The sequence below is a fragment of the Melanostigma gelatinosum genome (genome assembly GCF_949748355.1).
Source record: "Melanostigma gelatinosum genome assembly, chromosome: 8".
NCBI classification, from domain to species: domain Eukaryota; kingdom Metazoa; phylum Chordata; class Actinopteri; order Perciformes; family Zoarcidae; genus Melanostigma; species Melanostigma gelatinosum.
The window spans coordinates 2,807,203-2,833,364 of NC_136641.1; the positions used below are offsets into that span (position 1 = coordinate 2,807,203).

Here is a 26,162-nt window from a genome sequence, read left to right on the forward strand (position 1 = left end):
ATCCGTTGAAAAACAATCTCAAAAGTTTCTTCCTGAGGCTTTTAGACTGTTGGTCTGAGTGATGTCATTTAAACAGTCCCTCTGCTGCAGCGCCCTCTGGAGGAGGAACGGGAGTCAGGCCTAATAAGGAGTTGGACTTTTCCAGGAAGGGCGTTGGCTGCAGACTCCAGTAATGTGGTTCACTGTAATCTACACACGTTCCCCTCACTGGAGACCTCTGTGCTTGCAGCGTAACAGCACTGCCGAGCTGAACTCTGTGCTCCGTCAAAGTTACTCATAACCTTCACATTTAGATTAAACACATGGGATTGAATTCATGTTTCACCGGTTTAGTGTTCGTCATGATTGAGTATCTTCATTCCATGTGAACCGGACAAAGTTTAAGGACACAAAACAAACAGCCATTAGATTGACAGAAAAACACTTAGACAACTTTATTGTGTATCAAAATACTGTCTTACAAACACTTTAAAGCCTTTTATTATTTAGGACAAGATTCATTTTTTTGTTCTGAAAGATAGACTATGCACAAAGCGAGCTGGAAGGACAAAGGGAGGGGGGTGAGTCGCGGCTGGCGGGGGCGAGATACAAACACTGAGCAGAAAACAAAGCAACAGCTGTTCTCTTTTATGGTCGATCGGGATTTTCTTTCAGGACATGACAAAACCCACAACATCATCTTCAGCCCTGCTGTCCAGCACAACGTTAGAAACTTCCCTTTTAAAAACATTTGAATGTATATGAGAAAGCTCCATACTCAAGGCGAACCATCACACGTCACCTTTGATGTTATTCTCAATCGGACGCTTTCTGTGGCAAAAGAGTTTTACAACCTAAAGAACATGCAGATCACATGTGTCCCATTAAAACAGCAGCAGTGTTGAGAGCACGTGTGACAAACCACCTGTAAGCTGCTGCGAAATGTGTCTTCTCCTGCTCACATCTCGAATCCTTTACTACTCCCCTATTCTAATCCATATCACGGCTTTAGGAAACAGCGGTGCATAAAACTGGATCCCACTAGCAGCAGGTCAAACAGCCGGGTTGGATAAAGAGCGTCATGAAAACCACATGCTGAAGCGGGCTGAACCAGTGGTGAGCACTCACAGTTCTAAGCAACAGTTCATCTCACTTTTATACGGATAATTAAAGACCTTACGTCAAAGTGTGTCATTTTACGTGGGTCAGGAAGGCACATTACTTGGGACACTCTTCGGTTCAAATCCTGAATGCATCGTTTATGAATGTAAGAGAAGCTCCTCCAGTGTAAACAGTAACCTTCCATCCAATGCTGGGCTACGCTACGCTATCCTATCACTGTACACTAGTTCAGACACATCTGCTAATGGCCACTCATGCCCATGACTGAAAATGTTAAAAAGAAAAAGAAAAAAAAAAGGTGCATCTTTTTTTCTCCCTAAATTGACTGAAGGATGCGATTTGGCAGAAGAATGAAACAAGGACCGGCGCGATTGACCAGAAAGCGAGCATTATGTGTCCATGCATTCATCTTTGGGAGATTCTGGACTCAAATATTAACTTGAGGGTAAAACACAGAAATCTGGCTGAGGGTGAACACTGTTGCGACACTTTGTTTTCTACTTGGTTAAATAGTTATGACACAAATAAGAGCCAGAAATCCTAATTTGTAACACAGGAGGGACTTGCAGTTGTAAACAATGATCGGTTAGACTCTAGATAGAATTTCAGTTGCGTTAAACAGTGGTTTAGGTTTGTGATGGTGGAGCTGGGTTTAGACAGTAATGTGGTAGGGGCTGCCAGGGATGTGCTCCTCTCCCCACTTGACCACCAGGATGTACGCTCCCTTCTCTTTCAGCTGGTAGCTGACGTTGTACAAGCGGTTGCCCAAATGTTTCACTAGGATCTCCTCACAGGGCACCTTGGGACCATCCACACCGACCAGGAGCATGTTACGACCTGTGGATGGACAGAGCATATTAATATGGCCATCAGTTTCAACTATTATCCCCGCCAGGCAGAGGCCTGTTGGGAGATCACGCGTGCGGTCACGTGTGTGTATCCGTCTGTCGGTCCACATCTCATCTCGCATTCTGCTGGACCCATCAGCCTCATATTGTTGTGCTCGTTTAAGACTGCATGCTCAAGGACCTCTCGTGGTTGAGGTGATTTACTATTCCATTGACTGTTTACACCGTCATTGACTGCTGACTAAGCATCACTCTGAACTGGCCGGTATGTCAGATTAACAACTGCTTCAGTACCAAAAGACATTTCCAGCAATCGGCTAGGCTAAAAAAAAAGCCTTGCCTAGTTTGTAGCAGCCTTTGTTGTGGCTCAAACACTGACATCTATAGAAATGTTTGGTCTCGTTTTGAACCGAAGCATCTGCAGATCAATTCTATACCCAATATGGCTATTATTATGATCCACTAAGATTTAGGCACAATACGAGATGAACAACTCCCTGTTTTTGTTATCTTTGCACCCATCTTGACCGTAAGGGAGCCGGGAAGGACAATTGAGGGAGATTCAACTCCTCTATGTTTAATATCACACTAACCATGAGCCTCAGCCAGCGTTGCCACAGCGATGAAGTCAGTCAGAGGAACAAATCAGAACGGTATGTCATTCAAAATGCTTCATTGTCAGTGGAATTGTTGAATTCATCCACAATTGACAAAAAAAGTCAAAGTAAACGGACTTAAGCTGCAGACTAAGTTTTTCTTTAACTTCTGCCTGCCGTTAGCGACGAGCGTGATAAGTTGAATCTTGGCCGTTTCTACCCATAATGCATTTTGGGAGACATAGGTAACTGAAATGTTCAAAGGCTTGAACCTTCGACTTTTTCACAGTTGTTGATATTTTGGACTGATGACTTTCATGTTGAGTCAAGCCATAGAAGTGCTTCACCTGGGAGTCACATCACTTACAGTTACTTCCCAACTTGTATGCATTCAAATCAAACATATTCTGAGCTCTAATTCAGTGGTTCTCAACCTTTTTTGTGTAAATGTATATACATTTGGTCACAGACCCCCATTTGAGAAGAAGTATTCTACAGCGGTCAGCTACAGCTGAGGAGATAACCATGAAGGAAGTGAAAGCTATGATCAGAGTGGTCACTCTTGTGTCTTTTACTCACATCGGGCTCACTTCTGTAGTGAATTAATAAGTGATAATACATTTTTCTGGGGGCAACCTGGAACTCCCTCACTTGGCCAGAAATATTTCTTGGTAAAAAAAGCACAGAACAAAAGGCACTTCTTAACGTCACAATCACACACACCTGCTTTGCTGCAGTCGAGACTGAAGCTGTTCTTCTGACCAACGAAGGCCTTGGTCAGGCCCTGGCCCTTGGCCATGACCTTGCTGGCATCTGACTTGGTGGGAGCTGCCTGCTGAGAACAGCTGATGGCCCGGGTCACAGGGTCGACCATGACAGAAGAGGTCTCGTGCATACTGTGGCTGGACACTAGCTTGGAACCTGGGAGATGGAGGCGATGGTGTAAGTTGATCTCAGAGCGATTTACATTCAGTTTTGATCTTGTTTGCCTAAAGAAATAAAGACTTTTCTCACCAGTGATCTTGGCTTTGAAGGGGCTTCCGACGATGTGGTAGGGACCGCCATATTTGATGGAAATCAGATAGTTGCCAGGAGCCATTGGGGTGTATGTGACCCTATAGCCCTCGGGGCACTCCACACAGTCCATCTTCACCTTGGAGGGCCCGTCGATGGTCACGGCTAAAGCGCCTGGACCCGCTTTGCTTGTGTTCACCACAAATTCACACGCAGTTCCTGGGGGCAAACAAGAGGAGGATTGAGGAGAGGATGGGGACAAATGTAAAGTTTAGTAGGAACTGGGGACAAGACCGTTCTGAGAGTTACCTGTGGTGCCTCCCTCCAGTCCTGCCCCGTAGGCCGACACCATCCCAGGGTCTCCAGCCTGGCCCGTTTCTCCAACTCGGATCTTAAATGGACTACCAGGGATGTGACTTCCATTGAACTTCACGTCAATCAGATAGAGGCCGTTCTCTCTGGGGATGAACCTAACTGCATACTTATCTAGACAAGCAGAGGAGGGGAAAGACCAGGCACATGAAAACAGGTTCTCATGTCCAGCAACACATCAAAGATCACTCCAGTGTGCGCACTCTGAGGGCGTTCCGATGACTCTGGACACCATCCCCGTGGTTACCTTGGTCTATCTCAGTGACGCAGCACTCCTCCAGAGCCCCAGATGGGCTGTGGACCTTGGCGTCGATCACCCCCTTCGCTCCGTTCAGGCTGACGGCAAATGACGCCGGCTGGTTCACCTTCAAACCCGACTCCTGCTCGACAACACATACTCGCACACTCAACACTGCATCACCATTATTTAACACCAGCCAAATGACTATTCCCCCCTCCCTCCTGCTGAACACTTGAGTTACTTCATACGGTCCACTTAAAAGCATCGTGATCACCACAGCATCATATTCAGACGACATGTGCTACTATTTACCTTACCTGGAGGTTGCTAACAAGGCTAAAGAGGAGGGCTGTACAGTGAAAGGCAGACGGAGCAAAAAGAAAGAACAGAGAGAAAAAGTGACTTTTCTTTTGTGAGAAGGAGCCAGTTCCAACAGTTTATCTGTGAGCATGTTTGTAAAGCGTATGTGCATGTGGGGGGGGGGGGGGGGGGGGGGGGCATTTCCAACAGGGGGAAAGAGAAATAGATGAAGTCATGCAAGATAAAAATAGAAATACTCATGGTGAATTAACGTGAGAAAGTCAGCAGTGTTTCCACAGTATTCTATGTGTCTGTGTAAGTGAGGAGAGAGACAGAGGAAAATAGCCCATGTCAGACCTCTTTAACCCTTTAGCGCCCCGTATCACTTTTAGAGGTGAGACGCTGTTGGCAGCCTTTAGAATGAGGCACGAGAAACACACACAATCCTCTCGTGTCCCAGAAGCCCTTGCACTGCCTAACAATGCAGCAGCAGCTCTTACGCAACCACAACCACCTTGGCCTGCTACAACATCCACTTCTCTGTTTTATACTTAACTTGAAACTCTTACAACCTGCAAAAGTGTTACCAACGCCACACTATGAACGTAGAAAATACATCTATTGCTGCTGCTGCATTGTAGGCAGTGTGCTGTGGCCTGGCATGTGTGCACACGGATGTGTGCATGTCTCAGAGCCTCACCTGAAGACTGGCAACAGTGAGGCGACGGGCATCATCGGACGGCGAGGCCACGGGGACCAGGAAGGGGCTGTCGGGGATGTGCTCATCGTTGAAGCGGATCGACACCTCGTAGTCTCCTACAGGAGAACGGGCTTCAAGTCAGAAACTAAAAATAGTCACACCAATACCAATACAGTGGCAGTCCTCCTCAGCACACATAAAGCAAACATTTATAGGAAAAAAAAGAGTAAAAGAGAATGTGAAAACCTGCACTGAAGAAGAGAAATTTACTAGATGTGTTCTTTTTTTCCCCACTTAATTCTCATCCATGCATAAAGCTCCTCCTGTCTTATCTCACCGGGCTCCTGCACGATGTAGGACACACCACTGGACCCGTCCTTGCGGTCCTCAAAGGCAATCTCAGCCTTGCTCGGCCCCTCCACAGCAATACTGAGACCTCCGGCGCCAGCCTCCCTCGTCCAGATGCTGAACTCCGCTACACACAACACATGGGCAAAACATGAGTCAGGTAGGCGGTGTAGAAGAACACACAGACTACTAATCCAGCCCCCACACCAACCTGGCACTCCGGCTTCTGCTCTCTCCAGGCCCGGCCCTCCGGCACGGACCTTGTGAGCCCCGCCCTCTCCCAGGGGGCCGACGGTAAACTGGAACGGGCTGCCAGGTACGTGTACGCCGTTGTATTTCACACACACGGTGTGCACACCGGTCTCGGTGGGGACGAAGCGAATGCAGTAGGTGTTGTTCTCTCCCTCCATGATGTCGGCCTTGTGAACCTGGCCAGACGGGCTCGTCACCTGGGCTGTCATGTCCGCTATGCTGATCTCTGGAAAGACAGCCGGTCAGAAGTTTGGGTCATTGAAAACACACATGCAGTGAGACGATGTACCTTGTACTTTTGATATGACAATGGAACATTGTAGAAGAACTGGACAAGTCAGTTACAAAGTAATATCTCTCGAAGGTTTGCAGACACTAGCTAAACGATAAGCTAGTGGTCATACCAGACCAAGAAACACTGTAGCAGCAGAACCCGGAAGTGGACTCAGCAGAGAACTGCGGTTTCCTGCATCATTTTGGCGATGCTGTGAAATGGAGATTTTTAATCGTGTCCAAATCAGTTTTTTTGCTACTCCGCCTACACGTTGTGAGTAATCAGAATTACCTGGGATCTTGAGGCTGAGGTCACACTGGCTGCCGACGTTGGCGACCGATGCGGCTCTCCTCTTCCTGGTGATACTCTCCTTCATCCTGCCCTCACCAGTTACCTTCACTGTGAATGCACTCCCTGTGCACACACACAAAATTAGTTTAGCAATTCAGTACAACATTGCTGTGCTCTGTAATGCACACACACACACACACACACACACACACACACACACACACACACACACACACACACACACACACACACACACACACACACACACACACACACACACACACACACACACACACACACACACACACACACACACACACACACACACACACACACACACACACACACACACACACACACACACACACTTTGTGTTAGACAGAAGCCTCTGCAAGCATGCGGAACTATAGCTCACTCTTCCTGTCTTTTCTAACAGGGTTCCCCCACAGATCCTTACAAATGGCTGATTTTCAGACTGTTGAGTCATATTTCTATTTAAGGTAGGTCCTGAACTTTGAGATGATGCCTTGTTGCATGAGAAATATCTCCCATCAGGACTCACTAGTTGTCCATTCAAAGATGGTTTGGACTTGCCAATCTAACATCAGTTTGCTCCGGATGTCCATACTGGGACACATTTTGATCAGAAGTCGTGATTACAGACTCCAAACTATGAACTTCTGATTTGCAATGTATTGCAGCACAATCCCTGTCCGTCTTTAAGTAAGCACCTGGCACATGTTGGTCAGCGAACTTGATGTTGATGATGTAATTTCCTGGTTCAGTGGGGCAGTAGGTGACCTTACAGGTGCCGTCCTCCTGGTCCTCGGTGTTGATGTCCACTTTACTGGGGCCCTCAATGGACAGGCTCAGGCCGCCATAGCCTGTGTGTTTGGAAGAAACACGAGAAAGCGCCAATAAATATGAAATCTGGATAACTGAAAAAGTAATGTAGAATTGTTTTCTTAACCAGCGTGTACCTGCTTCACGAGTGTCGATGATAAACTCAGCGGGCTCAAAGGTCCGGGCTTCGTTCAGGCCCTGTCCACTCACACGCACGCGGCTGGCGTCGCCGAACTCCGATTGGTTGATCATAACAGAGATGGGGCTGCTGGGAATATGCCGACCGTTCTTCTTGATGTTCACAAAGTGCTCTCCGATCTCCTTCGGAACAAACGAGATGCCTGCGACAGACGGATGCATAAAAAGCAGCAGGCGGAGGGTTAAGACAAGGATAAAGAAGCATGACAGCAGACTCTTCTTCAACCAGCACACACACTCACCAACATGGCCGTTACGCAGCATCTTCAGCAGGCAGGGCTCCTCGCGGCCCGAGGGCGTGGTCAGGGAGGCGGTCAGCTGGCTGAGGTCAAACTCCCCGATGTCCAGCGGGATGTCTGCGGATGAGCCCACCTTCAGATGGGACATCCTCATGGAGTCATCACCTGAGGACACAGCAGTGACAGGCACGCTCATCACAAAACTTTTTCTGTGGCTCCGCAATTGATTTTTTGAATTGGTAACAATATTTGGAAAACTAGTGGGCCGAACAAAAGGAGTTAAAGCATAACTCCAGCTTTGGAACAGGGAGTTCTTCTTTTGGGCTTCCATGAGTGCAGTTTAAAAGGTGCAATGTGAAAATGTCGGGGATGTGCTGGACTTCGTCTTTCCAGTTCATAATTGAAGATCTGAGAACAGGTGATCTTACCAGTGATCCTAGCAGAGAAGGGGCTGCCGGGGATGTGCTTGTCATTGTATTTGACCAGGATGCTGTAGTCTCCGGGCAGGACAGGCAGGTAGGAGACAGTGCAGGTCCCATCCTGGTTGTCAACACAGCTGATGTCTGCCTTGGATGGACCCTCGATGGCCAGAGACAGACCCCCTACAAGGACACGATGTGAGCAGATGGTGTTTAGTGGGATCGCATTTTCCCAATGTGCTATTATTGGTTTGTCTTTTTAATGTTAAATGTTTTTAACTTTTCAAAAATAAAATAGATGCATGTATATAATAATAATAAATAAATAAGTTTGATTTGATCAAAATGAATAATACATTAAAAGACAATGGTTAAACATGTATTGGTTCAGTCAGGACTTTTCTACACAAGCTGCTGCTACAGTACGTACCCTCCCCGGCATCTTTAGTGTTGACAGTGAAGACTGCTGGCTTGTTGACGGTCCCGTGGATGAGGCCAGGGCCGTAGGCACTGACATTACCACTGTTCATGTAGTCCACATAGAACTGTAAGGGACTTCCTGTGAATGACAACAGAGAGAAGTAGAAGGATTTCTCAAGCACGGTCAACGCTATTAATTCCTGTTTTGCAAACAGTCTGATGTGAAGTTGTACCAGGGATGTGGATGCCGTCGTATTTGATGTCCATCTCGTGCAGACCGGCCTCAGTGGGAGCGTACTTGACAGTCACAGTGCCATCCTTGTTGTCTGTGATGTCAGGCTTGGCCACCTTGCCCGATGGCATCCGGACCTCACCTTCATCAGAGGACAGAAACACAGCGCACAGTGAGACGCAGAGAGCCTTGCTAAAGATGGAGTGCTCACTGTAGTTCAGACCTACCTGTGATCTCTCCCTTCTGGATGGTGAACGGGATGACGAGGTCAAACGGCCTCAGCCCCGCCACATCCAGACCATTCATTCCCATCGGTCTGTTTGTTGCCTAGGAGACAAGAGGGCAGAGGTCAGATATGCAGTTGGGAGGTTGTTGAGACGGGTGTCACAGTAACGTTGCAGTGGCAATCAACACATCGCAGGACGGAGGGGGGGGGGGGGGGGGGGGGGGTAAAGGTTCCCCAACACCAGCACACAGAATGGGATGAGACAATCGTGAGATGAAATGATTGACGATGGAGGAGACAATGGTGATCATGGTCAGGATGATGACACCGACACAAAGCTGCGAGAGAGGATGAGATGAGGACAAAAACACCGCGAGGTCAAAGGAGGATGACAAAGCACAGTTGGCCATTTTGTAAAATGTGGAGCGGCTGACCACATTGATCGCTCTCAAAATGGCTTTTGTCTTCCAAGCGAGTTGACATGGAGCACTGCTCAACAGATGGGTTGCACAATGATTGATGCAAAATGTTTCATTCCTAAACTGCAAGGAAAAATATTTCCCATGTTGCTGAATAAAATCTGTGTGCAGAGGTTTGGAGTCGCAACGTATCAATTGTTTTATTTATTTTGTATTGTGCAGCTCTGTTGCACTGTCCATGTGTTTAAGGAATCCTGTTTATGAGATGGAGAGAGAAAAAGTCCCCTCAGAAGTAAAAACACCTGCAAAGAGAGACAGCAGACACTGATGCAGGCTGATGAAAGGAGGCCATGTATGATGACATGGAGGAGAGAAAGGAAGACAAAAACTGAGCTGAGAGGGATGAGAGAGGCTGGAGGCAGAGGTTTTAGGTACCCAGGGCTGTTGAGCGTAGTACGAGGGCATTTGACTCTGCTGCATGAGCTGGTCTGATGGCGCTCCTTCCAGCGCCTGAGGGGGTGGGGTAGGTAGGGGTTGTGTAGGGGAGGGAAAGGGTAAAAAAGATGGAAAGGGGTTGGAGGGAATAAAACAGCAGTCAGAGTGAATTAGAAAATGTGTGGCGCAACCAGGACCCAATGACGAAGCTTCTGTGGATAAAAACATCATCAAGGAACTTCAGTCTATGTAGCATCCCTCGCTCACAATTTTCCACGAAACGCATACAGAGCTAGAGTGTGTTGGTTGCTCCGTTTGTAATCCTAGTTTATCCTAGATGTCCTGCCTGTCACAAATCCTGAAATCAATATCCAGCTGAAGGCATTCCTCGTAAACCACTGCAGCTTAAAGGGACAGTTCAGATGTTTAGAAGTTAGGTTGTATGAGGTTCTTCTCCATACTCAGTGTGTCACTACAGGAGATGAAGTTTAGACAGACAGGAGAACCAGCACAGGAGAAAAGTAATGTACTGCTGTGATGTATTTCAGACATCTAAAAAGATGCATCTGTGATCACTGTATTTAGAATATTTTCACTGCTATACCTTCCCAACATTCAACTCCAGAGCGTCGTAAAGTCTAAAAGTATTACAAAAAATATAGACGTAATCATTCACAACATGTTTTTATCTAATGAAGAATTCTGCTTCAATCTATATTTGTTGGAGTTTATGAAATCATAAAATATGACAACAGACATTCCACAATTCATTCAAATACCTCAACAGTTAGAAGAAAATGGCGTTCAGTACAGCCTTACAACAGGGATGCTTGCAATGTCTACATTACCTAATGTGCAACACACACAAAGCCAAATGAGATGGGAAAAAAAAAATCCTAATTCATAAAAGAGTACCCTTTCATCATAAAATGAATCAGCCTATAGCACACTCAGACATTTACTTCACTGCCGTAAACTATTCAGACACACAGACTTCTAGCCAGTGTCTGAAAGTGCTTTTCTTTGTTTCGTAGAATATGAAAGAAGACTTCTCTGTAACTTCAAGACTGTTCTTAACATTTGCTCTCTGCTACCTGGGAAAGCTGTGAGTGAGCCGGCAACTTGACCTCATCAGTTTTCCATTTATATTTTAGACTCCGTTGCGACTGTTCTTGTTATTCTGTTCCACTAAACAGTCAACAGGGCATCGGTGCTTAACCGGCCTGCCGTGTATAAATAAAAGTCTAAATGCACAGCACTCACCGTGACTTGGAAAGGACTGTTAGGGATGTGCTCCCCTCCGAAGCGGACGCAGATGACATACTCGCCAGGCTGCGGCGCCGTGTAGAAGATGTCGAACGTGCCGTCCTCGTTTTCAACAACGTCCACGTCCAGCTCCGCCCCCTCGGGCGTGCACACGCTGCATGTCACCTTGCCTTTCCCAGCAGCCTTGGCGTCTACAGTGATGACTGTCTGCTCGCCAATCTGGATAGTTGGGCCAACACCAGCTCCTGAAGAATCAAGAAGAAAGGGTCAGAGGTGAGATGTAGAATTCTTTATCACACACACAGTTACACACACACACACACACTTCAGCATGCACATTCCACAACCATGACACCAGGATAAAGCTGGATGAGATCTAGTCTGGTTATTTCCATCTACTGTATGTTGTTACCAATGACGCGTAGGTTATTAACATACAGTTCCCCTATGTAGAACTGAAAGCTGGATTAGCCATTCCACCATGCCATCCTACCTCCTCCGTTAGTCCATTAGTCTGTCCAATAAATAATGAGAGAGAGAGACGAAGATAAGCGGTTATGATGGAGGAAGTGGAAAAAGAGATGAGTGGAAGAGAAGGCACTGGGAGGGAGCTATATAAGAGGAGAGGTAGAAAAAGAGAAAGAATTGGGTATCATGTTGAAAGCTGGTGCCACTATCCTCCATGCTGACAGGAAAGAAAGAAGAGGTAGAGCAGGTCCTCTGCATTACAAAGTCGTTCAGTAGGCTTACCTAAACCGTGACCGCCGATTGAGACTGATAACAGGAACAGTGAGAAGCAGGGGAGCGAGAGAAAACAAAAGTGACAAATAAAAGACAGTCAGGTGGGGGTGGGGGTGGTGGGAGGCAATAACTGTGCTCCAAACACTTGGATGAAAACAAACTGTGGTGGAGTGGGAAGCAGGGAGAATGTGTGTGTGTGTGTGTGTGTGTGAGCACAGCGGGGAGTGTAATTGAGGAGCACATCATAACAATGCATGAAAAAAATGAGATCTAGCAGCACCTCACCGAGAGAGGAAATTTTAAATGACTAAGCCGAAACATTTCACAATTGATTTATTCCCATTTTGCAAACTCACAGATGTGAATTTTCTTTTTCGATATTACACTTGCGTCTGACGCTAAATGTGAAGCTCGAGTTATCAACCGAGTTATCAAGCTTAGCATAGCATCGCATACAGACTGGTAGTGGAAACAGGTAAACAGCTAGCTCGGCTCTATCTAAAAGGGAACTAAATCCACCTACCAGACCCTTTACATTTCACTAATTAACATGTTCCATCTCATTGGTTTAATCTGTGCAACAACTGAGGTGTAAAAAAAAGCAGCAAGTTGTGGGTTTTGTATAGATTAAAGAAAGAAGATGTGATTGCTAGCCGTTTCCCCTGGCATCCAGTCTTTAGGTTAAGCTAAGCTAACCTAATGTCCCGGCCACAGCCCCATATGTAATGGGAAAATATGAGAGTGGTATCAATCTTCTTATGTAACTCCCTGCAAGAACATGAGGAAGTGCATTCCCTAAAATGGCAGACTGTGGATGAAACATAAATAACACTGTGTAGTGTAACATTTTCTGTTTTGTTCAACGGGCAGCATCCTGTTCTGAAAGTGTTAGTGTTAGAAATCTGGGTGTATTGTATTGAACAGTAAAATTCTTCCTCATGCAGCAGAGAAGTTCAACAATACAATACAACAAACTAAATAACTAAAAGTATTGCCACCTCTCAGAGGTAAAAACAAAATGGATATTTTTGAAAATGGACATTTTTCAAACGTGTGTGAGCAGCGGTCTAACCGTTCAGTACACACCTGTGACAGTGCACTTGCTGGCATCTCCGGTGGGCAGGGCCCTGATACGGTAGGGGGAGTATGGGATCTCATCCCCTCCGTACTTAATGAGGATGGTGTATCTGCCAGTCATGTCTGGCACATATGACACCAGGTAGGTCCCGTCATGGTTGTCACGGATATTGGCCTTCTTCGGCTTCCCCTCCGGGTCCTGCAGGTGGGAAAGTGACCAAAGTTTGAAAAAACAGTTACCCAAAGTAATTGGTCTTTATTGTCATGATTTGCAGCACATGCGAATACTCACAGTGATCTGCACCGCCAGCAATCCCTCGCCTGCGTCTTTAGCGTCAATGGTGAACTCGACGGGCAGAGAGGCGGGCACCCCGGTGGTGTTGAGGCCGGGTCCGCTGGCACGCACCTTACTGGCATCGTGGGTGGGGAGCACCTTCACCTTGTAGGGGCTGACAGAGGGACAGATGAGAGGAAACACTCCGGTGTGAGAACATGTTGACTGTACATAGAATCTGTGCCCGTTCAAAGTGCTTGTGTGTGTTACCTGCGTGGGATCTCCTCGTCAGCGTACAACACGTTAATGGAATATGGTCCCTCTCTGGTGGGAACATAGTTGACTGTGTGAGTCTGATCGCCGTTATCCACCACTTCCACTGGCTCCACCACACCTGAACACACGGAAGAAGTAAAATACTAAGTGTTAAAAGTGTTTCAATTCTTACTTTCTGAATGTGACTATCACAAAATACCAGCTTTAACGGAGAGTTAGAACACACACTTACCTTTGGGTCCTTGTACACGGACCTGCAGTGGGGCGACTCCAGCTTTGGAGGCGTCCACTGTGAATGCCTGGGGGATGTTTGCTCTGACATTGTTCCCCAGACCTGGACCCTGGCACTTCACCTTGGTACTGTCCACTGTGTCACTGACTGGCACAGAGAACGGACTACCTACAGACAAAACATCAGAGGAGTTAGAAAAAAAATGATTCCAACGTGCTCGAGCAGGTTAGCAAGCTGAGACAGGAAAGTGCCATGAAAATTGTATTGTTGAAAAACCCTCAAATTTTTCCTCATAGTTTATGTCTAAAATCAGAAAGTCTGTGACTTGGCCAAGATACATGATTTTCACAAGGAACCAATCCTTTCATTTGAATGCAACCAGATCAGTGCTAAACTAACTCACTCTTATTTCAATTCCATAAGACGATAAATATCATGACAGTAAGATGGAAGTGTGTTAGACTCCGATTCGTTTGTCTAGCTGGAGCCGTTTCGTACCTTTGATGGGCTGTCCTCCATAGGTGACGTTGAGGTTGTATTTGCCGGTCTCGTATGGGATGTACTCCACACTGCAGCTGCCATCCTTGTTATCAGTGCAGGACATTTTGGCCTCTGATGGACCCTCCATCGCCAGACCGAGACCACCAGTGCCTGCTCCTCTGCAGAGGGAAGATGATGGATGTTAAAGATATAAGCAGGCGCTCCCAGAAAGTTTTGTCACAGGCTACCTTACAAGGAACTAAAAAGGTTCCTTTAGTTACTGCCTGCGTTTCCATCGCGGTCTGAAGACCAACAAACACTTGGCAATTTAGTCTGCCGAGTCCACAAACGGTCCTAAATCAATACTAGAGTACTTCCGATGGTGCACGAGTTGAAGCAGCGACGCGGAGTGTGTTTGACAAATCAGCGACTGTCAGCCCTGCAGACCCCACCCCGAGAGTTCCTGTACTTTCAGAAAGTATTACCCCCCCCCGACCAGGATTTTTTTGGGGCGTAACGTGTTCCCAGAAGTTAACTTCGACTCTGGTTCCGTCCCTGGGGAAAGTTCCTGCGGTTGAAAAGGGGCTGGAGGGACCGCTTGGCCTCACTTACCGGGTTTCCACCGTGAACTTGTTGGGCTTGTTGGTGATGCCACCTTTCAGGCCAGGACCATGCACACGAACACGAGCTGGATCACAGCCCTCAGTGACAGCGACATGGAATGGACTCTTGGGCACCGGAGAGCCGTCGAAGCGGACCTCCACACTATGCGGGCCTGAGGCGTTTACACAATACGAGGTCAGTGTTGTGTAACTCACCTAGGAATTCTGCACACACTCTTCTGTTCGAACTCACCCTCCTCGTAGGGAGTGTACTCTACGCTGTAGGTTCCATCTCCAAGGTCAGCGATCAGGGCGTCAGTGCGGCTGCCAGACGGGTTGCTGATGAGGGTTTTGATGTGGTCACCTCCGGTCTGTGTTAGAGCGCGAGCATCCACGGTGAAGTCTGTGGTCGCGTCACGGAAAATACCTATAAAAAAACCAGACACGGAAACATATACGTTGGTGAAATGTTGACGAGCTTGTACGATTCAGATACTCTCGATGTAGAGAACGAGTGACAGTGCTTTCTCTTTTTTTTCTTTTTCCAAATTAGAAATCTGTAAAGCACCATGTGGAACTCATTAGTCATTTTCAGAGAGGTTAATGGAATGGGTAATGGAAGTGATAGCAGAAACACTGTACTTCACAAAAAAGAAAGTGTATTTCAACATGGATCAGTCCTATGTGGCCATAAGATAAAGAAAGGGAATAGGGATGAAAAATAAAAATAAAATACATCAAATCTAGGGGCCAAAAGACAAAATACCGCACAAATGTGTGAACAATAAACCACATCTTGCATTTTGATCTTCTGCAGCGGGTTTTACCTTTGCCCTCCACTCCTGGTCCGAAGACACGCACTCCGCTGGCATCGACCGCAGGCTCCACGGTGAGCCGAGCGGGGAAGTTGGGCACATCCTGGCCTCCATAGCGGATGGTGAGCGTGTACGAGCCGGGGTAGAGGGGGATGTAGGTGATGGTGTAGGTCCCGTCTCCGTTGTCCTGGATGTGAACCTCGGCTTCGGTGCCACTGTCCGAGATGATCTCGATGGTCAGCTCGGCCGGGCCAGCGTTGGTGCAGTCCACGATGAACTCCCCTTTCTCCCCGACCTTGGCGCGCTCCAGGCCTGGGCCAGAGCAGCGGACCTGAGAAGGGACAGACATACATGATGAATGACTTTTTACATGTTAAACAGATTTCATTCTATGGATGTACAACACTAGCGTCTGTCAGTAACAGTGGCTGACCTTGGAAGGATCGGAGACAGGATAAGCTGTCGGGTTGAAGGGGGATCCAGGGATGGGCATTCCATCATAGGTCAGTTCAACCTGGTATGGCCCCGCATCTCGGGGGATGAACTTCACCTGACTGGTCTCTGGGCTCAGCCCTGGCTCAACCTGGAATGAGACATAGGTACAGGTTTCTACTATGGATAAAACAACATCATATGTGAAAGGCAAGATTTGAGAGACATTTAGAACTTAATGAGGACAACATCTGGATTGTCAAAACATGGACACAAAGCTTGTAGAATGCAAATCAGCAAACGATGTGCCACACCTTGCAGGCCACTGGCTTCCCTGATGGTGAGGTCACCTTGGAGGCAACCTTCCCCTGACCGCCAGCACCCTTTGATTTGACAGTCACTTCCTGGTCTTTGCCTACAGTCATCTCTGCAATGAGACAGAGCAAAGAGATCACTGTAAAACGGACATTCTTGATCAGGTCGGAAAAAGACTCAATTTCTTTAACATAGTACCGTAAATCTGAATTACGAAATAGTGAGTCAAAATGAATTTAGCCAACATTTTGAGACACCATCTTAAAATGATGATGTCATAATTAGTTGAGCATTGTGCAATTTTTACTTGGTCCTGTATCTTAATACTCAGAATCAGACTCAGAATATTGACTCGATAGCTCATAATTACCATTTGTTTATTTTCGTGGCAGAAAAGGGATTTTAGGAAAACAAGAGAAATTATCTAAGTCAAAGAGTAATTTTCATTTTCACACAGAATGAAAGAAAATGACATGAGAAAGGCCAGTGAGCTCTGGTTATGTACTGAGGTTATATATAGAATTGAAGTCGAAAGGTGCAGAGGTACAAGAGTGAGGACAGGAAAGTACGCACTGTCTCCCAGGCCTGTGACGTTGATCTTGCTGAGGTCCAATGTGGGTGCCACGGCAACACTGAAGGGGCTCTTGGGAATGTTATCGCCACCGTAGGTCACAGCAACTCCCAGAGGGCCCTGGGGCAGGAAGGGGAGGGGTGGCATAGATGTGATCACACTGATACATAATAGGAAAGGGTGGACACTAAGAATCATGCTGCCTTTGCTAACAGCATGATGTAATAGAAGGACCAACATAAATCCAGCCCGTTTAGGATTGGCCAAGCAAATGACAGTTCTGACATTTCTGAGGCAATTTACACAGATATGATGAACTAGGATAATTATCCTCAAAACAATGGAGGTTATTAGGAGCTGGTTTAACTGTAGTAGGACAGACCTGAAGGCCCAGGTATAAAACACACGGCCCACCACTGCTTCAAAGACACCAGACTCTACAGAAAGCTGGTCCACTGCTGCCTCCATCAGTTAGTTAGTTAGTTAGTACACAGACTATGGATTAGTACCTCATAACTCCACACTTCAGAACATCGAACTATCCCTTTACATTAGTGTGTGGAGAGACTTCGCAGAGACTGGATATGAATCTGAGTGCTTCTCCCATCTCACCTGCTGCACGGGTGTGTATTTGACAGTGTGCGTGTTGTCGTGGTTGTTGATGATTTCAAAGTCCTTGACAGCCTCTCCTTTGGTTGGGCCACTGAAGTTGCAGTCCAGGTTTGCCTTCCCTGCTGCTTTAGTGCTCACAGTGAAATGAGTGGGCTTGTTCAATTCAACTCCTGAAAGAGAACGAGGATGAATCAGTCAGCGTGTATATGTGTATATATACATACATACATATATACACACATATATATACACACACACGCGCGCATGTGTGTATACACATACATGTATACACACACGCGCGCATGTGTGTATACACATACACACACGCGCGCATGTGTGTATACACATACACACACGCGCGCATGTGTGTATACACATACACACACGCGCGCATGTGTGTATACACATACACACACGCGCGCATGTGTGTATACACATACATGTATGTGTGTGTATGTGTATACACATACACACACACATATGTGTGTGTGTGTGTGTATACACATATGTGTGTGTATGTGTATACACACACACGTGCGTGTGTGTGTGTATGTGTATACACATACATGTATGTGTGTGTATGTGTATACACACACACACGCACGCACGTGTGTGTGTATACACATACACACACATATGTGTATACACATACACATATGTGTATACACATACATGTATGTGTGTGTATGTGTATACACACACACACACACATATGTGTATACACATACACACACATATGTGTGTGTATGTGTATACACACACACGTGCGTGCGTGTGTGTGTGTATACACATACACACACATATGTGTGTGTATACACATATGTGTGTGTATGTGTATACACACACACGTGCGTGCGTGTGTATGTGTATACACATACACACACACATATGTGTGTGTATACACACACATACATGTATGTGTGTGTATACACATACACAGAATAGGTGTCCTCACCACTGCGGCTGAGTCCTGGTCCCTCAGCCTTGACTTTGCTGGCATCATGAGAAGGATCCACTTTGATCCTGATGGGTGTCATTGGAATAGCCTAAGCAACAAACAGACGCAATACTGTGTTCAAACGCACATTTTAGCAAACAGAATACACTCAATCTCCGATCCTACACGTGCACACTCTGCTCTCATTCACGCTGCAGGATTCACACCAACCTGGTCAGCAAACAGGACCATGATGGTGTAGCTGCCTGCTCCAGGAGGAGTGTACTTGACAGTGAACGTGTCGTTGTCATTCCGAATTATGTCAAAGTCGATGTCGGCCTCGGCGGGTCCCACCACTCCGGGGGCACACTTGATTCCTATACTGATGTCACCTGAGGGCAGGAGACAAAAGTCACCATGACACACAAATGATTTCTGATGCTTCACAGCCATTCAGTGCAGCCATATTGCCCTTTATTGTTGGATTTCAATTAATGAGTTAAGGGGAGATAACTAAAATAAATTATAAAAAATGTTAAGCTTTGGTCACTTGGGGGCAGTGGAAGCAGATAAAACACAACGATGACAGATTATGATCTTATACAGTTTTTAAAGGGACAGTTCAGATGTTTAGAAGTGTGATTGTATGAGGTTCTTCTCCATCCTCAGTGTGTTACTACAGGAGATGGAGTTTGGAGAAACGGACCAGCACAGGAGAAAAGTAATGCTTTGTACTGCTGTGATGTATTTCAGACACCTAAAATAATATTTTCACCGCTCTACCTTGTTGTTAGACAGCCCTTTGACAGGAAACTGAAGCGGTTATATCCATCAGCGCGCTCACCCAAACCACCAGACTACTGTTGGTAATACACTATGGAGAAGAACCTCATACAACCACACTTAAAGACATCCAAACTATTCCTTTAAGGCAACTTATCCGCATCAAATGCCATTTACACATCCACAAGACAGGGCAACATTAGCGTTCATCTGGAGTCCTGTCTGTTCTGAGGGAATGATCTGGCCTCCTAGCTGCTGAATGCTCCACTTTCTGCACTAGCTAGTTGCTAACTTTGGCTACAGTATCTGTCATTTGGTGCAGGGCAGGTAGGTACACTGGGCTATGTCCTAGAACAGTTAGAGGAAATTACAGTCTGGAAAACTGAAACAATCTGCTGAAGGACGCTTGCTACCAAGCTACTTATATGGTTTATAACACATCCATTATACAGTGGCAGAAAATACTGCTGTGATTTATTGTGTGAAAGGATGCAACAGTTTTTAGTGGCTCTACCTTGCCCAGCCTCTGCACAGTCAACAGTGAAGTATGTTGGCTCGAAGGCCTTGAGGCCGGTCTTGGCCACCCCTGGTCCTGAGACCTTCACCTTGTTTGGATGACAGCCTGCTCCGATATTCATCTGTGATAAAAACAACACAACAGCTCAAGAGGCTTTCCTGTGATACAATGTCCTTTGTGAAACCTCTCTCGGCGTACTCACTCTGAAGGGGCTGTCAGGGATGTTGACTCCTCCCCAGGAGACCATGGCGGTGTGTTTTACTGGTTTACGAGGGGTGTAAGTACAGGCGTATGTGCCGTTGCCATTGTCCTTAACCTGTACATCCACAGGAGAACCTTCACCGTCCTGTGCAGATGTGCAAAATTAAATGAGGAGTGGAATGAAAATGTGTTCAGAACATGAGGCCGAGGTGTTTGAGGGGCTGCAGTACATTTCTGTTCATATACTGGAACACACACACACACACACACACACACACACACACACACACCTGAGCCGCAATCTTCAGGGGAGCCTTTCCTCCTTGCTTGGCATCGACTGTGAACTCAGTGGGCTTTCCAACAGACAAACCGCTGCTTTGAAGGCCTGGACCAAACGCCTTAACCTGGAATCAACACAGTCACTGAGCGTCAGGAAAACAGTTCTACATTTGAAGGGCTATGACATAAAACAATTTCAACATGAAAAGAAATAACAGATCATTCAGTTGTACGTCTGTTTTGCAGCTGCACAACATGGAAGTGCACTTATAAAGCATAAGAAATGACTAAATGACCCCAAAAATGAATTAATAAAATGACAAAGAAATGTATCAAATAAGTGTAGGTTCATTTGTAAATAAATAAATATGCACAAAATAAATAAACATGAACATATTTATTTTGTATGCATTTATTTCATATTTAATTATTTCCCAATTCATTATTCTCTGTTTACATTTATTTCTGTATTTTTGTCACTTATGTTAATTAAAGGGGTGTGGTTCTTGATGGTAATAATGATGAATTTATGATACAAATAATCAGATACGAAAAAAATGAATCCAAAATAAGTAATTTGTCAAATAAATCTATATTTTCTAAATATATTTTTCTATTTCTGTGCATATTTATTTATTTTCAAATGAACCTCCACATGTATTTCATCACTGAGGCTTTTATTTGTTCCAGTACTTTATTATTGAATTGATTTATTCATTGAGTCATTTATTTATTATAATGACATCTTTAGTCCTCCATACCGACCCTGGGTGTGCGTATACCTTGTCGGGGTAGAAGTCTTTGGCTGGTGGGTTAACAATCTCTGCCATGAAGGGAGAGTGTTGGATGTCTTCGCTGTTGCAAAGCACATGCACTGCATACTCCCCAGCCTCTGTGGGCCAGTAGCGCACGTCACAGGATCCATCGCCCTTGTCGTCGCATTCGATCTTGGCCTGAGACGGACCTTCCACAGAGAATCCTGAACAGGGAAACATAAAGACAGTGAGCTTAGAAGAGCTGTCAGTGAGTAACCGTCCCGAAGGTAAAACTTTGGAAGCTTACGACACATGCTTTCAGGATGCTTTTACAGTGTGTGTTGTCTCTGCAGTCTCTCCAGATTACTCACCCAGTGTACCCACGTTTTCTCCAACAGCCTCCACTACAAAGTCAGCAGATTTGCCAACAATGCCGCACTCCAGCCCCGGACCCCAGGCCCTCACCTTCTGCTGGCCGGCCTCAGCGCCAATCTTGACCTCAATGGGACTAAACGGAGCACAGCGATCAGTCACAGCGACAAGTCAATGTAGTTCAATGTGGCACTTCTTTCCATGACTGCTTGGAAGCAGGTGGGCGTCAGCTGCCCTCATACATCACAGCACTAACAGCCTCTTCTGCAGACAGTGTGTGAGTGTGAGTGTGTACCTGCGGGGTGTGAGTGTGTGTGAGTGTGTGTGTGTACCTGCGGGGTGTGAGTGTGTGTGAGTGTGTGTGTGTCCCTGCGGGGTGTGAGTGAGTGTGTGTGTGTGTGTGTACCTGCGGGGGATGTGCTGTCCTCCCCAGGTGATGGTGATTGTATATGTTCCAGGTGTGGTAGGGTAATACTCAAAACCGTATGCACTATCTCCAAGATCTTTCCTTTTACACGGCTCCTCCAGTCCCTCTGCAAACACAGAGATGATAATCAGAATCCCCTTTTTTTTCTAAAATCGTCACCAAATGTTTCATCACAACTGGTGTGATCCCATCGCAAAAGAGATAGTTTTCAAGCTAGATGCGATTCATTTTAAAACTCCTTTTAGTTGTTTTTTTTTCCAGAATGAAGCAGGACACGTCTAGCAACTTTTTTGGGGCAGACATTAGCTGCTCTGCCTTGAAGAATGTCATCCTTTTGACTTAGTTTGACTACATTTTGTGAAATTCCATCTTTTATACTTTTGTGGACACTGATGGAAATTAGCACACAATAAGCGACCTCTAGGCAGCTTTTGAGCAAGCTACAGCTACTTTCCATTGATAACAGTTAGCAACGGTTACGGCTAACTTAGCAAACAGTGGCTTATTTAAACAGCAGGCAGAGCAGGGAATATTTTGCATTCATTTGGAATCTTGTTTCTGGCTCCCTGATTTATGCAATTCCCACATTCCCTCGTCTTACAGCTCCGCTTTGGTCTCCACCAACTCCTGAACAAAAACATCTGGCTCTTTGGCAGCTAAACGCTCCACTATGTTCTAAAGTGATGTGTTTCCATCAACGGAGTGAAAACAAGACTGGTGTTTGCAGTGCCACTCACTGGGCCCCTTGATGGTGACTTTGAGCTCCCCGGTGCCAGCTCCTTTGGTGTAAACCTGGAAGTCAGCAGTCTCCTTCACCCTCAGGCCCTTCGGCTGCAGACCACGACCCTTAGCTTTGCAGAGGCTGGGGTTGCATGCTGTGGAGAGCAAAACACAATGAAAGAGTGAGAGAGAAACAGAGAGACAGCTATTCTGACTCCAACAACATGACTATGTGTGAGTCCAGTGGTTTCAGTGAGGAGAAGAGGAAAGATCGTTTAAGAAGAATGAAGGGTTTCTGGAAAGCTTACCACCCTGCACAACCCTCCTGCCACCGCCCGCCCCACCACCACCCATCTATCTTATCCCACAGAGTGAATTCACAGAATGAGCCTTCATCCTCACACAGGAAGTAGAGTGGAGTGTCCTCCATATCTCCTCATTAAAAGTACATAAAATAGGAGCTGCTGAGTCACAGCTTAATGCCCTACAGGAAGCAATGGAAACGCCATAGGAAGAGAGGCCACTACAGGGGACCCAGATAAGGTCCAGGAAGTGGACTACTTGGCACTCGAAGAGGAAGAATGCAGTTATATGTCATTTTATCAAAACCTATTTTGATGTCAGTAGGAGACATGTGCAGGTCTGGTGTAATCGGTAGAACCACAAGCACAAACAATTATTCATTATAAACAGTTATACTTGAATACTTTCATATGGTGATTTATAACCTGTATATTCCAATAATAGAGAGGTTTGTTGCCCATAACCTCTATTATTCATCTCCTTCCTTCCTTCCCCTAGAAATAATATCCGCAAGCGAGAATTTTGCAATACACCAATGTGAAAGTCCTTAAGGCACTTTTTATGAAGCGCTTATAGGTTATAAATAATTGTTTTGTTAATGGTTAATACATTATTAACTATTGCTTTCTAGGTTATAAGAACAACACACCAAATTGTGAAAGATTCTTTGACTAATTATGTTTAAAGAAGAGCTGCAGATAATGTGGACCAAAGTTCCATAACAACTAATTCACATAAGTGCAGAATTGATGATCACACTTGGTTGTGAAGCCCCTTAAAAATAATTGTGATAAATAAACATGAGCATTGATCAAAGCAAAGTTATTAGCATTGTGAAATGAGGAATAAAAAGGTTTTAATGTTATAGACGTACTTGGTCTGCTTTTAGCAGCAGCTTATGGAGGCTGATATTAGCTCATATCATGTAGATATTCCTATGTATGACATTACTGACTCATTTCTGCTACTTGAAGACTTTTTCTATACTTGTGCTACATTTGAGCATTCACCATTATTCTGTAACTGCCACTTGTTAGAAAAATGTAGTTATGCTTTACCAAATAGAAAGACATTTTTTACAACCTGGCGACCCAAAATATGTTCTTATAAATTGCATACGAGCTATGAAGCATCTTTAAATGATTTATGAAACTATTAGTTAAAAATGTTAAGACCTTGTTGTTAATTATATGTTTTGATATCACCGATATTCCAGCGTTATATTAATGAAGCATTCTGTGCTTTTAATACAGCTTGTCTGGGATGACACAACCAATGCAACTTGGTTGTGTCATCCGTCAGAGAGGAAAAGCTTTTTACAACCCTCCCACAAATCTGTTATTTTAATTCCGAGAAATCCAGAATCATTGCGCTGAAAGCTGTATTTTTAACAATGCTACAACTGTGTCTATGTGTAAACCTAAGACTACTAGTGAGCTGGAAGAAATGAAGCATCCGTTAGCTGGTGGGACGCTTCCATCAACATCGGAGAATGTGTTTGTGAGGTCCTCCGTCGGCCATGTCCTCATTGACGGGACGGCTGAGTCATTTAGAGTTTACAGACAGAGGACACACGCCACACACATACAGCAGGCACATATCTACAAGCACACGCGGCGTCATCCAGTCATGCATGCAATCGCACACAGTGGGTACCCAAGAGAGATCCCAGGAAACAGGAAATGACAGCAGAAGGAAGAGGCCGTTCCAGAGAGAGGAGAGATACCACCGGGCCTCTATCAAAGAGAAGGAAGAGAGGACACGACATCCACGACAGTGGCAGGAAAAGATGGGAAAGCATTAGACACAACTGAAGAAAGAACATTCAAAAAAATAAAATGTATTTAGCCTTTAAGACTGACAGTGAGCTGATAGTTATTAGAGACTGAGGTCTTCGACTGTAATGTAACCTTGGTGATTTACAGAAAACATTAAAGCTCTTCCTATCCCAATGATGCTGTAATAGGACTCCATGTAAAACGCCTACCCTCTCCCACGGTGACTGTGAAGGGACTCTTGCTGATCTGACCACCAGCGAAGGTGACGTAGATGGTATGCTGGCCCTCCTGGGTGGGTTTGTAGGTGCAGTGGTAGCTACTGTTACCCTTGTCCTCTATGGTGCAAGTCACCACGGTGTTCTTGCCGGCAGGGTCGATGATCATCACCTCCACCTCGCCAACACCGGCGCCTGAGACGGACAGGAGCAGGAGGAGGGAATACAAGCGCGGGAGAAGAATTAAAGCGCACAGTAAGTCCACACAGGCTTTCTAACCAGGTGCGAACTCACTCCCATCGTCCATGGCATTACCTGCTGTGTAGACGTCAAAGTAAGTGCTCTTGTTGGCGATGTTTCCAGAGGGCTCGAGGCCTGGTCCCTGGGCCGTGGCCTTGCTGGAGTCTCCCTGAGACTTGCCGATCTCCACCTCGAAGGGGCTCTTAGAGATGTGTTGCCCTGCAAACAGCACCGTCACCTACAGAGCAGAACGGAGAGCGAGCTGAGTGCCTGGAACCCCACGGGTCAAATACTGTTGATCATAGAATTATTACTGACGGATTTAATAGTGCGCAGTATTTGTGTTGTAGCTGGTCAAGTGGAGCAGACATCAAAAACTATGGCTGCACTGATACAGATATCAGGCCGATACTGACTCAAACAGCTGGATCTGGTATCTGTGACAGTGGGGCTGATCTATTCAATTCAGTTCTATGATTTTATACCATGTACATTATATACTGCGATTCCTGTTTAAGCTTTGACCAATGTGTTGCTGGTGTACAACTTATCATTATAACAATTCAATTAGTTTATGTCTATGTATTTATTTGTTTTACAAAATTAAGAAAGCAAGTGTAATGTTGCCTTACACATAAGATAATGATCCCAATCAAAAGTACAGTATTTTAATGTAAAATTTGGTGGAGTAGAGTAGAAAGTAGCATAAAATGGAAATACTCAAGTACCCAAAACTGTAAATGTACTTTCCATCACCGACTACCAGCATCCATGGCCAACAATGTAAACGGTCCACAAGGCCCCTTAGAAAGTCATATGACACCCATGTAAGAAGAAAGGGATGAAGAAGAAGCTCACCTTGTGCATGCCTGTGACTTTAGGGATGTAGAAACACGAGTAGGTGCGGTTCTTATCATTGTTGGCAGTCACTTTAGCCTGGAGGACATGATTCAACGCATTAACAACATAGTATGTCACGATGACCAACAAAGTTGAAGTATCTCAGAAGGACCTAACTACAATGGTGTATTAGAGCCAATATAGGGAAAATAATATATATTATGAGTCAGGGGAGTGGGGTAATATTCAGAGAAAGAGATTCTGAGATTAAATATGGATATTCACTAAGATTAAAGTGGCAAATGTATGACTTTATAATCTAAGAGAATATTGT

The 26,162-nt window shown here is 45.5% G+C and overlaps 1 protein-coding gene across 4 annotated transcripts in view; it reads right to left on the reverse strand.

Annotated features, from left to right (window-relative positions):
* Positions 1-404: 404 nt before the first annotated feature.
* Positions 405-26,162, reverse strand: part of flna (filamin A, alpha (actin binding protein 280)) — a 47,390-nt gene continuing 21,632 nt past the window's right edge. Inside the window, exons 7-49 of one of the 4 annotated variants that reach the window (XM_079273788.1) lie at positions 25,847-25,924; positions 25,064-25,226; positions 24,743-24,943; positions 22,470-22,607; positions 21,712-21,838; positions 21,305-21,441; positions 20,961-21,157; positions 20,190-20,303; positions 19,901-20,044; positions 19,696-19,819; positions 18,630-18,790; positions 18,417-18,507; positions 17,462-17,631; positions 16,852-16,969; positions 16,278-16,390; positions 15,965-16,114; positions 15,544-15,862; positions 14,970-15,143; positions 14,727-14,889; positions 14,133-14,293; positions 13,635-13,802; positions 13,397-13,520; positions 13,145-13,301; positions 12,862-13,051; positions 11,785-11,808; positions 11,032-11,279; positions 9,769-9,843; positions 8,916-9,015; positions 8,690-8,830; positions 8,467-8,595; positions 8,046-8,219; positions 7,621-7,782; positions 7,318-7,521; positions 7,069-7,221; positions 6,338-6,460; positions 5,732-5,998; positions 5,510-5,647; positions 5,173-5,288; positions 4,179-4,311; positions 3,869-4,045; positions 3,560-3,778; positions 3,269-3,466; positions 405-1,938 (exon numbers count right to left, since the gene is read on the reverse strand). In XM_079273788.1, coding sequence (XP_079129914.1) covers positions 1,754-1,938; positions 3,269-3,466; positions 3,560-3,778; positions 3,869-4,045; positions 4,179-4,311; positions 5,173-5,288; positions 5,510-5,647; positions 5,732-5,998; positions 6,338-6,460; positions 7,069-7,221; positions 7,318-7,521; positions 7,621-7,782; positions 8,046-8,219; positions 8,467-8,595; positions 8,690-8,830; positions 8,916-9,015; positions 9,769-9,843; positions 11,032-11,279; positions 11,785-11,808; positions 12,862-13,051; positions 13,145-13,301; positions 13,397-13,520; positions 13,635-13,802; positions 14,133-14,293; positions 14,727-14,889; positions 14,970-15,143; positions 15,544-15,862; positions 15,965-16,114; positions 16,278-16,390; positions 16,852-16,969; positions 17,462-17,631; positions 18,417-18,507; positions 18,630-18,790; positions 19,696-19,819; positions 19,901-20,044; positions 20,190-20,303; positions 20,961-21,157; positions 21,305-21,441; positions 21,712-21,838; positions 22,470-22,607; positions 24,743-24,943; positions 25,064-25,226; positions 25,847-25,924 — 6,648 coding nt within the window. In that variant the 3' untranslated portion in view covers positions 405-1,753. The remainder of the gene's footprint in view (positions 1,939-3,268; positions 3,467-3,559; positions 3,779-3,868; positions 4,046-4,178; positions 4,312-5,172; positions 5,289-5,509; positions 5,648-5,731; positions 5,999-6,337; positions 6,461-7,068; positions 7,222-7,317; positions 7,522-7,620; positions 7,783-8,045; positions 8,220-8,466; positions 8,596-8,689; positions 8,831-8,915; positions 9,016-9,768; positions 9,844-11,031; positions 11,280-11,784; positions 11,809-12,861; positions 13,052-13,144; positions 13,302-13,396; positions 13,521-13,634; positions 13,803-14,132; positions 14,294-14,726; positions 14,890-14,969; positions 15,144-15,543; positions 15,863-15,964; positions 16,115-16,277; positions 16,391-16,851; positions 16,970-17,461; positions 17,632-18,416; positions 18,508-18,629; positions 18,791-19,695; positions 19,820-19,900; positions 20,045-20,189; positions 20,304-20,960; positions 21,158-21,304; positions 21,442-21,711; positions 21,839-22,469; positions 22,608-24,742; positions 24,944-25,063; positions 25,227-25,846; positions 25,925-26,162) is intronic. The other 3 variants (XM_079273789.1, XM_079273790.1, XM_079273791.1) reach the window with 3 other exon arrangements.